Here is an 11,833-nt window from a genome sequence, read left to right on the forward strand (position 1 = left end):
GGGGGAAATGTCAGAAGGGCTCCTCTGCCTGTGAGGATCTGGGGCAGGGCTTGGCCTTGGCCTGCTGGTCTTGGAGGCATTGAGCTTGGTCTGGAAGGGGTGGAGGAGTGTCTGGGCTCACTGGGTCAGGGGCATTGCTGGCAGTGTGGACGGGAGGCTGCAGGGCGCTGCCTCCTGTGGCTTAGTGCCCCGGAGCTAGAGAACAGTGCTTGGTTGAGTCCTGCCAACAGCTTCCAGATCCTCACCCAGGCCAGAACCCAGGCCAGCTGGGGAAGGCAGAGGCTGGCAGGGCCCGTGATGGGTGCTGGTCTTGACTTTGGTGTCCACTGAGTCCAGAGGCTCAGGCCCAGGAGGGATGCATTCTGGCTGAGGGCGAGGCTCTCACCAGGACATGGAGAGGGTGAGATCCCAAGCCCACGGGGGGGCGGGGGCAGGGAGAACCCCTTCTACCTTGGATGAGTCGGGTGACTGGAGAGCTAGAGAACGTGGCAGACCCAAGACCTCTCAGTGCTGAGCCCATGGAGGATGCCCCAGGCTGGTGGGACTGGGAAGCAGAGGGCTGGTCTTACACAGGTGTGTCCAGTGCTGGAGGCAAGTCCTTGTCGTGACTGCCTGGCGCCACTCCGTGTCTCTTCTGTCCTTGGATGTTGGGGGCTCATCCTGTTGCATGGGTGTCCTGCTGGGCGCTGGGCCCCGCCACTGGCCCCCTGCTTGCTCCGGGGTCTGAGTTAGCTCCTGGCTCCACTGAGCAGCCCACCATGCCCATACCCAGGCCCTGTTCCGAGGCCTGGAACAGCTGCTTCCGAAGAAGGGGCTGCCTTCAGGTAAATCGGCGCACCGTGCAGCCTGAGCTGTGCCCAGGGAGGCCTCTTCAGCGGGATTGGCAGTTGCCATGCCCTGAGAACAGGCAGAACTGTGTGATCCCTGAATGTGAACCTGAAGTTCAAAGGATTTGGAAAGCTCTGGAATGTGTTGTTTTTTTCCCCCAAAATGGGTCCTAAGGAGGGTAAAGTGACTTGTTTCGAGTTGTTGGAGCAAAGTGGGTCTCTCACGGATCTCGGCCTGAGGGTGTGGGGGACAAGGCCTGGGCAGCCCCTCCAGGACAGGGTGTGTTTTCCCAGCAGCCGCAGAGCCAGGATGGACGTTCCTTGGATGGGCGGTTTTCCTGCTTGGGAATGTTACTGGGCTGTGAGATCCACTCTTCTGGGCAGGTGGTTAGCACCTAACGTTTTCCCCTCACTTCCCCCCAAATCCTTAAGTCCTTTGGTCCATTTCACTGCTTCTTTTGGGGCGGGCCTGATTCCTCAGGGCCTCAGTGGCAGAACCAGCCTGAGGTTGCTTCCCTGCCCATGGGTCACCACGGCCCCTGGGCAGGTGAGGGGAGCCGGGGTGGCTTGGGTTCCTGGCCTTGGCACCTCCCTTTGGGCGGCTCTGGAGCGTGGCTGGGCGGTTGGTACAGGAGCCACAGGCCGCTGCCTTTCTGGCTGGGCGGACCCTAACATCCTGGAGCATGTGGGGCAGGGCCCATGGTCCCCTCTACGTGGGAGATGGGAGGCTGAGGTGGTGTGGGCAGGACGGTGGATGGTGGGTCCACAGGGACAGCCAGCAGCTCCTGCACCCACTGGGGCTCCAAGACCGTGGGCAAGGGAGGAAGGGGAAGCCCAGGCCGGAGGATCCTGGGGGATGGCGCGGGCCGGGGGCCAGATGTGGTCCCCGAGCCCAGCCAGGCCTAGGGCCGCAGCAGCCCCAGGGCGCCGAGGGCGCCACCCAGCACGAGACAGAGACGCGGGCCGCGCGTGGGTCCAGCGCCCGAAGTCCACGCGCGGTAGCTGTAGATGCCAGGGCCGGTCCCGTTGCCTCCGGGCACCCCGTCCTCGTCGTCCTCCAGGCCGCGTTCGCCGGGTCCCGCGGCCCTTCTCCAGCCCGAGCCCGCCGCCAGGCCCGCGGCTGCTCCCGCCGCCGCCCCGGCCGCCGCCCCGGCGGCAGCCACGCGCAGGGAGGAGCCCGGGGCACCGTAGCGCGGCGCCGGCCTCACGCGCACCCTCGAGGCCCCGCGCGCTCCCCCGCGGACCCCTCCCCGGGCACTGCCCCGCGCCCCTCCGCGGCCGCCCTTGGCTGCGCCGCTGTCGCAGAGGAAGGCGGCCGCCAGTAGCAGAGCCCAGCATGTTGCGGGTGCCCAGTTCATCTTCGCGGGGCCAAACCTGTGGGAAGAGAGGGAAAGGGACCTCAGTTTCCATGGAGATCGGGTGCCCAGGGGCGGAGGGCTCAGGGCTGGAGAGCAGAGGGATCCTCGGCTTTTGTGGGATCAGGGTGCCCCAGCATCTTGGAGGCCCACTGAGGCCTGGGGGTTTAATCTCTAGCATCAGGGACTTAGGCTTGGGGGAGGCCCTGGGAAGTGGCGGGTGGGGCAGGAGGGTTCTGCACCTGAAGGTTGTGCATTTGGAGCGGGGCGTAGAAGCGGAGCAGGAGCGCCACGGTGGGAGCGTCCAGGCCTCTGGGGGCGGCCAGGCCTGGGCGGGGGGCAGGCCTGGGGGAGGGGCGCCAGGCTCATGGGCTCTGCACGCGTTGCTGGGATGTGGGGGCGGGGAAACAGCATGGGGGGAGGGGCGTTGTGTTTGGAGGACGCGGTAGCGGGGACCAAGAGCTGGCTCAGATCAGGGTCTGGAGCGGGGACGGACCGTGCCTGGGCCTGGAGCCCATCTTTGGGGCCAAAGCCTGGGTGCGGGCCTTGCGGGTGCTGCCGAGGACAAGCGGCTGCTGACACCGTGCGGACCCCGCCCCAGCAGGCCCGTATCCCAGGGTTGGTCCCTCCTGCGCGCGCCTCGCGCTCCATGCCGTCCCCGGCCGCCTAGTTCAGCAGCTGGCGGGGGACGGGACGGGGTCGAGTCGCGGGGCCGCCTCCGGACGCGGCTGTGCGGGCGACGGCTGCATCCCCTCCCCGCGCCGCCCCTCGCTCCCGGCCCCATACCCGCCCCAGCCTCCTGGTCTTACCCGCCACGGGCCTCGGTTGGAACCGCGCGCTGGAGTATCCGCCCCTGGGGCCGCGGCCGAGCGGGAAGGAGCGGGCGGGCGGCGGCGCAGACCCTCAGCCGGAGCGCGGAGCCGCGGCGCCTGGGTTTTGCGCGAGGCCTCCGCCCTGGGATTGGGGCGGGCAGTCGCGGAGGCGCATCCCCGGTGAGCCGGTGGGAGGGGAAAAGGACGTCGCGTCCCCCATCCTTGAGGCCTCCCGTCCTCCCTCACCAGCCCCCTCCGTCTCCTGCATCACAAGGCCCGGTCCCCGCGGTCCCCCGTGACCCCCGCACCCGGCCCCGCTCCACCCGCCGTGCTTCCTGCCCCTCCACACCCTCATCCCCACCCAGGCCCATCCCCCTGTGAGCCCTGGTGCCCTAGGATGAGGGCCGAGGTCCTGAGCGGAGAGGGTGCATGTACCAGCCCCATGGTGGCTCGAGCCCACCCCGTGGCCCCTCCCGTGGCCCCTCCCGTGGCCCCTCCCGTGGCAGGTGCGGCTTCTCCACCGGTTGTCATCTGCGGGGCTGGGCGGAGACCTCCTCAACCTCCGGCCTTGTTTCAGGGAGGATGGGGTCGACCCTTGCGATCCCCAGAGGCCCCCCATGGCCCCTCCTGGGCCGGCTGTCTTCCTCCTGTGGGTTCTGATGCCACCTGGGCCGACCGCGTCTTCCCAGCCCAGGGCGGCCGCGCCTCCGGTGAGTTTCAGCTGAGGGCGCGAGGCCAGCTCCGAGCCTGGCTCCAGGTGCAGCGCCGGCCTGGGACCTCTGCTGTCCCGTGTAGGGGTGCCTTGCAAATATGTGATGAATAAGTGAAGAAATACGTTCTATCTTCTAACTTGCCGGATGTTAGAAGGAAACCAAGCTTATGCTTCTCATTTATAGCTACCGTTAAGGATTGGACAGAAGCTTAGCTTTTTGGGTGAGACGGACAACAGTGCTTTTAGAACCTTTGGCAAGGAAGGGCTGGAAAGAACATGTATTTGAAAGTGACTGACAGGTCTTCTGGCCCTAGGGGGCCGCCTGAGCAGGTCCACCCAGCTTCCCTCCAAGACAGAAAATAAATTAACAAGGAGAGCAGGAAGGGCCCCGGGAGACTCCAGACGGGACGGGGGTGCTGCCCACCAGGCAGAAGGAGCTTGGAAGGGAGGGGCCGTGGCCATGGGACGTGGAGGTGGAAGCGGGGGTCGTCATAGGTCTGCCCACTCTGGTTGAGTCCGCCTTCCCGGTCACACACAGAACAGCCAGCAGTGAGCTGCTTACCCCAAGGAGCCAAGGGGGTTCTTGGGCAACCCCTGGTGCTGGAGCCGGCAGTGGACAGCACCACAGCCAGACCTCGCTTATTTTTGGCTCATGAGGAACGTCTGTGACCCTTCCCTCCCCTGAACCTGGGAGGTGATGTGTGACCTCCACTCAAGACAGCCATGCAGCACCTCCGGCTGCAGGCGGGGAGGGGATGTTTCCCAGCAGAGGCCCAGGACTGCCAGCTGAGAGGCTGGGAGGGGCCCCTCACTCCTGGACTCTGCGTGTGAAGCCAAGTGTGGAGCCTCACAGGGAATCTGAGATGGGAGCCAGTGAGATGGGGGCAGGACCCAGAGGGGAGAAGAGGTCCTGGGGATGCTGTGGATCTGGATCCAGCGTGCGGGAGCTGAGGTTCTGGAGTGAAACACTGCCTTTCATGGAAGCACTTCTTCCTGTCACCCATTGGCTTCATTTTAAAGGATGAAAATGTATCAGACATTCAAGGAGAGCTGCATCACATAAAAGAAAGACCAGGCAAAGAAACAGAAAATAAATGGATTGAGAAATTTGAATGACTCAGGAAAATTAAAAAGAAACAAAACAGAACTCCAATCCATAGACTCCGATTAGGGAGATATATTTATATAATAAGAACAGGAAACTGTGAAGATGAAATAAGACAAAAAAGACACTTTTGAGATTAAAAAATTATTGCAAAAAAGCCAACAGAAGGATGGAATTGTATATTTAAGGAAATGTTTCTGGCAAAAAGGCAGCAAATATGAAAGAAAAGGGGATAGACCCAGGGGATCCGTTTTGGGCTCTAACATCTAACAGTTGTTCCAAGGCCGAGAACACAGAACGGGAAAAGGAAGGGGGAGGCGGTGCTCCAGCTGATTTTATGATTCCAGAAGCCTTCTATCTTAAGATGTATAGGATGTATCTTAGGGTGTATAAGAGAAGCACAAGAGAAACATTTAGGCTGTTTTATGTTTGATTAGAGACGTGAAAGTTTTAAATAAAGCAGTAGCACAATGAGTCCAGTGGCGCATCAGAAAGCAAATCACCATGATCAGGTCAGGTTCAGGGTGGTTTTACATCATACATATGTCAGTGTGCTTTACCTATTAGTGGACCAAAGGCGAAAAATACGGTTTTCTACAGAGGAAGACAAAGCATTTGATTTCAATCAACATTGGTTTGTAGTGAAACATGTTGAGAAAACTCGTCATAGAAGTGAAATGTTTTCTTTGATAAAGGCTAATCTCAGAAGACATATGTAGTGGAGAGCTTTTAAATGTATTTTTAAAAATACGAACCAATGAAAAGATTGCCTACTTTCACCACTTCTGTTTAATACAGCATTGGCAGAGCTGCCATCAAGAAGAACACAGCACGTTGAAGGCACGGTGGCTCCCGAAGCTGCAGCCCTGAGACCTGATTCTACCATAGAAGGTGGGGTGGCTCCTGCAGCTGTAGCCCTGAGACCTGATTCCACCACAAGTGCTGCAACCGGCAGAGGCCACAGGACATAGGCATAGCTGGTGAAACCTGCAACTGAGGGTGCCGGGGGCTCCTGGGAGAGCCTCTGTCCCCCCTGAGGAGTGGGGCTGCGCAGAACCTGTGTGCTCTTGTCCTTTCCCCCTTTTTCCTGCTGGGAGTGGGACTTGGTGCTGAGGGTGGCTCCTGCCATTGGAAGACCCCAGGATTCTGGGTCAGCGGCTATGTGGGTGGAGGGTGGGGTCATCCCCGGCACACAGCGGTGCTGCTCTGCTGCTCGGAAGACCCCAGGATGCTGGGTCAGCGGCTAGGCGGGTGGAGGGCGGGTTCGTCCCCGGCACATGGCGGTGCTGCTCTGCTGCTCTGCACTGCTGGGTGTCTCATGTCTCATCCCTGTATTAAGCAGGTACTCCCTAGACTTGCAGCCAGATGTGTACCTTAGATTTAAAAGATGGTAGAATTTCTCTACCAGAACAAAAAATAGCTTTAAAAAATATAAGATAAAAAGCCATTCATAGCCTGGCATGATGGCTCATGCCTGTAATCCTAGCACATTGGGAGGCCAAGTCGGGCAGATCACCTGAGGCCAGGAGTTCGAGACTAGACTGGTCAAAATGGTGAAACCCTGTCTCTACTAAAATTACAAAAATTAGCTAGTCGTGGTGGTACGTGCCTGTAGTCCCAGCTACACAGGAGGCTGAGGCACGAGAATCACTTGAACCCAGGAGGTGGAGGTTGCAGTGAGCTGAGATTGTGCCACTGCACTCTAGCCTGGGTGACAGAGCAAGACTCCTTCTCCAAAAAAAAAAAAAAAAAAGCCATTCACCATAGTCCACAATGTAAAAGACCTCTATGGAGAACATAAAAAAGTTATTAAAGAATATAAAAGAAAATCTGCATAAATGGAGGATGCACAGGTTATTGTAAGGGTGATGGTTCACCACAAATTGATCCATAAATTTAATGAAATTACAATAAAAATCTTTGCATAATTTTTAAAAGACTGTTATGAGCTGAACCGTGTCTCACTCGGATTCATGCATTGAAGTCCCAAACCCTGGTACCTATGGCGGTGGGTTCATTTGGAAATAGGACCTTAAAGAGGTGACTAAGGTTAAATGAGGTGAGGTGAGCTTGATGTCCTTAACAAGAGGAGCTTAGGACCCAGACACCCACTGTGGGATGGCCCTGTGAAAACATAGGGAGAAGATGGTGTCTACAAGCCAAGAAGAGAGGCTGCAGAAGAAACCAACCCTGCCAAACTGTGAGAAAACAAATTTTTGTTGTTTAAGCCACCCTGTCTTTGGCACTTTGTTATGGTAGTAACAAAATAGCACAGAACCCAAAAGTTTCTGAAGTCTATATGGAAAAATAAAGGCCTAAAATAACTATTAATAAAATAATTTTGAAAAAGAAGATCAAAGAAGAGTAACTCACCATGTCATATTAAGACGTTGTAGAAAGCCATAGTAATAAAACAACCCAGTCTAGGCAAGGATTAGACAGAGACCAACACAAGAGAAGAAGGATACCACTAAGAAACTCCTGTAGGAACCTGTCCATGTCTACAGGAATAAAACAAGATTGAGAATTTTGGTAGAGAATGGGAAACTAAAAGGACAAAAAGGAAAGTCTAGAATCAAAAAATACATTTTAAAACACAGAAGATTAGACATGGCTAGAGAGAGAATTAGTAACCTGGAAGATCAGAAAATAATCCAGAAAAAAAAAAGAGCATGCAGAATAGGATGTTAGGAGGCAAGGGTACACTGTAGAAAGGCCTGACATGCCATGTAATATTAGAACCAATGGAAGAAGAGGGAGGATGAGGTAGATGTAATATTCAAGGAAGTAATCACCAATAATTTCCAAAAACTGATGAAATAAATTAAATCATGAATTCTAGAAGCATTACAAACTCCAAGTGCAATAAATACAAAAAGAAGCATACCTAGGTAAGACAGCTGTAAACCAAACAACTTCCAGAAGCAGGGGAAACTCAAGTTACCTGCAAAAGAGTAAAAGTAAGACTGGCAGCTGACTTCTCAACAGAAAGAGGGAGTGGGTGACAAAGCAGAAATGCAGTTTGTCAAGTCCCTGTTCCAGCGTCACAGAGCTGACTGTGAAGGGTGGTTAGAAGCTAAGAGGCAGCAGATTAATAATTGGCATGGATAAAAAATAGATACCACGCAAATACTAACTAAAAGGAAGCCAGTGTAGCTATATTAATGCCGGACAAAGCAGACTTTATGACTTAAAGGTTGAGGTAAAAGCACTACTAGGGACAAAGAGTAATGCCTCTCAGTGATGAAAGGTTAAATTTACCAAGATGATAAAATATTTCTAAATCTGTATGCACTTCATGACATAACCTCAAAATATACAAAACAAAAATAGGAGATTTACAGTGAAAAATCATTGACATAAATTTAAAACTCACACACAACACCATGGATCTGTTGAGTACCTCTCTCTCCAAGGACACATGCTGAATGCATCACACTGGGTGTCTGTGATGAGGGAGGTGGGATTGGGGCATGGAAAAACCATGAAATCAAGCAAGGGATACCTCCCCACAACCAGGTGCTGCAGCCCCATAGGAAGAGACATGTTCGGTCAACTTAGTTTCTGCCCTCAAGCACCAGAGAGAAAAGGCAGAGAAACCAGGTAAGGGCACGTCGTCTATTCATTAGACCCATGGAGCTTTCAATAAAAGAACACAAAATGACGTTCCTGTTTCTGAGGAAAGGGGGCACCTGTGTGTTTGGTGGTGCTGCCTGGATGTGCCGGAGCCCTTCGCTCACCTGGCCTCAGGCTCTGCTCTGAGGAGCTGGGACCTCATGGCAAGGAGACCATCCCTCTGGGCCTGGAGGACTGGGCAGAGTGGCTGGCCTCCATAGCAGCTGTTCATCCGAGAGCGTCAGGGGAGAGGCCCTGAGAGGGGGCTTCTTGTGAGCTCCAGGCCCAGCTTCTTCTGGGCTGGAGGCTCCCAGCTGCCGTGGCGAGGAGCTGTCCTGGCAGTGCTGAGGCCCAGGTCTGGCATCTCTGTCCCTCCCCTGCTCATGGAGATGCTTGCCTACAGCCACCACTCTGTGCTCTTGGCAGCTCTGACTCTGGGTGATATGGGCGAGGGCAGGACTTGCTGAGTGCCCTGTTGGGAGAGGGCTGTGGCTGCCTTGGGTTGTCACCAGTGTCTGTGAGCACAGGGAAGGAAGAAGAGGGATTGGGCAGCTCTCCCTCCTGCAGCTCTAAAGGGGAAGGGCCTGGAGGAGTTTGACCAGGGCCACCCTGATGTTGCCGTTTCCCAGGCAGTAGATGATGGGTTTGAGCAGAGGGATCGCAACCAAGTAGACCCCTGACACCAGCTTGATGAGGTTAGAGAAGCCGCTACCCCAGGTGGGAGGCATGGGTGGGGAAGGCCTTAGGCTGCTGGGCCTTGTTGGAATCCTTGCAACCTGGCCAGGATGTGGGTGTAGGAGACCATGGTTGTCTGCAGGGAAGCCGCGAGGATCACCTGGGCTGCCTGAGTCCAGTATTTCTATGGCAGTGGTGCTGGAGCAAGAGAGCCATAGCAGGGGTGGGATATCACAGAAGTGGTTGAGGACATCGGGGCTGCAGAGCCTCAGGCTGGAGTTGAGAGCCATGGACAAAAAGGAGGCCGGGAAGCCGCTGAGCCGGGCACTGAGGGCCAGGTGCACGCAGAGCCTGAACTCCATAATGGACTGGGTAGTGCAGCAGGCGGCAGATGACCGGGGGCCTGTCACAGTCCATGGTGGCCAGGAGGCCGCACTCAGAGGAGCTGAGTGAGAGGAAGAGGAGCAGCCAGGTGAGGTGCCCCGAGAAGGAGATAGATGGTCCTCGCTTGTGCTGGGAGTCCGGCCAGCAGCTTCGGGATGGTGACCGAGGTGTACAGGGTCTCCAGCACCGAGACGTTGGCCAGGAAGAGGTGCGTGGATGTGTGCAGGTGGTGGCTGGCTCTGATGGTCCCCACGACAGCCAGGTCCTCTAGGATGGTCACCACATAGATGACGAGGAGTGACCAAACAGCAGCCCTTGAAGATGGCGCAGCTCTGGGAAGCCCAGAAAGACAAACTCTGTCACCACAGTATTGCTGGAATTGTACATGGCCCTCCTGGTCAGGCAAGTCACTTCTGAGCACTCTAGAACAGTGGGGAGACTTGGGTGTGGTGTGTGATGGGGTCAGAGCCCTGCTCCACTGGTGAGAGCTAGGTAAGAGCAGTGTAAGCCGTCCTGGGATCTTAGGGCAGGGGCTCAGGCTCACAGACTGTCCCACCATGCACCTTTGGGACCTGCTGCAATACTTATCTGTCATCCCCACCTCTCAGCCCAACATGCACGCTTACCCAGAGCTAACGCCTGGCCAAGGGGCCTTGGGACCTGTACACACTCATATGATCAGGTATACCTCCTCTTAAACCTGTACGCGCGGAGATGCGTAATCTTCCCTGCTCCAACACACAGGTACATGGCCAGGTGCACACATACACACTCAGTGCACGTCCCTCCCCAGGTGCACACACGCCCTGGTGCACACCCGCAGATGTACACACAGTGCAAGGGAAGACCCATTCTGCCTGGCTGCCTTCTTGGGGTTGTGTGCCTTGGGGCCCTTCCTGGACCTCGACCCTGCTGGCCCCCAGGGGCCAGGGGCACCCTGTAGGGGTGAACAAAGCTTCCAGGGGTTTTGCAGAGGGGAGGGAGGCTCCTCCCCACCTCTTAGGTCCTGATATCTTTATCTTGTACTTTCTGAGCCAGCAAAGGGGCAGAGGAGGGAAGGGCTGGAGCTGTCCACTCAGAGCCTCCAACAGGTCTGTGTGGCGTCGGGTTTTGGTTCCTGGACTTGCCTGCCAGTTGGGTGTCTGAGGGCAGGATGGGGGTTGGAGGGTGAGCTGGGTCAGTGGTGGGAGAAGGAGCTCCGCAGGCCCGCGCAGCAGCTCCTCTGGGAGGTCCCCGCCCCTCTCGGGGGATGTAAGCCCCAGACCCCTACCTGGCACTCTGCCTCCGGGTCTGTCTGCGCTTGGGCAGCGGCGGGGTCCCCGTGGACGAGTGAAATTCCCGGGTGACCCTTGACCCAGCCTTCTACCACCCCGTCCTCACCGGCGCTCGGGGTTCGGGGCTGGCGGGCTGCTCCAGGCCCACCTGGTGAGGCGACTTCAGAGACCCCCCACCCATGGCGGCGGCGAGGACGGAGCGCTGGGGGGCGCCACTGGGCAGCCCCAGGAGACGCATGGGCCCCGCCCTGGGTGCAGCGTGGGCGGCTGCCGGGAGGGGCTGGGCCGACGAAGGCTCAGCGGTGAGGACCCTCCGCAGCGCCCCCCACCCCGCAGCGCCCCCCACCCCGCAGCGCCCCCCACCCCGCAGCGCCCCCCACCCCGCAGCGCCCCGGGCGACGTGGAACAGCCAGCGAGGCAGCTTGGGGCTCAGGGCCGGGGCCCGGGGTGCAGTCCGCGCAGCCTCCCCCAGGTCTTTGCGTGGAGACCAAGGTCACGGCGGGCCCCGCCTCCCTCGCAGGTGGGTCTCCCCGGGCTCCGCCTCTATCTGCACCTGCTGGTGTTTCTTATTCGGTTCCTTTGTGACCTTGCGCTCCCCACCCCCTATCTGCTCCCCATCCTGGAAGTCTCTCGTTGCAATTTTTCACTCCAATGGGACTCTCAGAGCGATCTGTAAGGTGCTCTGCAGGCCCATGGAGGGACCCGCTGAGCTGGGAGGCCTCCCCACGCTCTGCTCAGCGGCAAACAGAGCTTTCCATGCACCCTTCCCTCCCGGTGCCCTGACCCCGGGGACGCCAACGTGGGACAGGTCCCAGACTCGAGGCCCTTCCCTTGAGGGTGGGGGCTGCTCAATGCTGCCCAGTAGACTGCCTTCGGAACACCCATTTCATTTTATTTATTTTTCGATGCATGGCATTTATTCATCTATTTATAAAATAATACAAAGAGCACATAAACCTCCGCTCAGCACAGGACGTAGACAATTACTAACCCATGAGCGTAGCTCCTCCCTTCTCCCAGCCTCAGAGACCATTCGTTGGGATTCTCTGGCTGCTTTCTTGGAAGCACGTTGAT

At 57.2% G+C, this 11,833-nt stretch overlaps 1 protein-coding gene across 1 annotated transcript; it reads right to left on the bottom strand.

The window, feature by feature from the left end:
* Positions 1 to 1,679: 1,679 nt before the first annotated feature.
* Positions 1,680 to 2,442, bottom strand: SPRN (shadow of prion protein). The gene has a single exon (XM_054523113.1). It carries the CDS (start codon positions 2,183 to 2,185, stop codon positions 1,730 to 1,732), a length of 456 nt encoding a protein of 151 aa, XP_054379088.1. The 5' UTR covers positions 2,186 to 2,442; the 3' UTR covers positions 1,680 to 1,729.
* Between the last annotated feature and the right edge of the window lie 9,391 nt (positions 2,443 to 11,833).

The sequence above is a fragment of the Pongo abelii genome, chromosome 8 (assembly GCF_028885655.2).
Source record: "Pongo abelii isolate AG06213 chromosome 8, NHGRI_mPonAbe1-v2.0_pri, whole genome shotgun sequence".
Lineage (NCBI taxonomy): Eukaryota > Metazoa > Chordata > Mammalia > Primates > Hominidae > Pongo > Pongo abelii.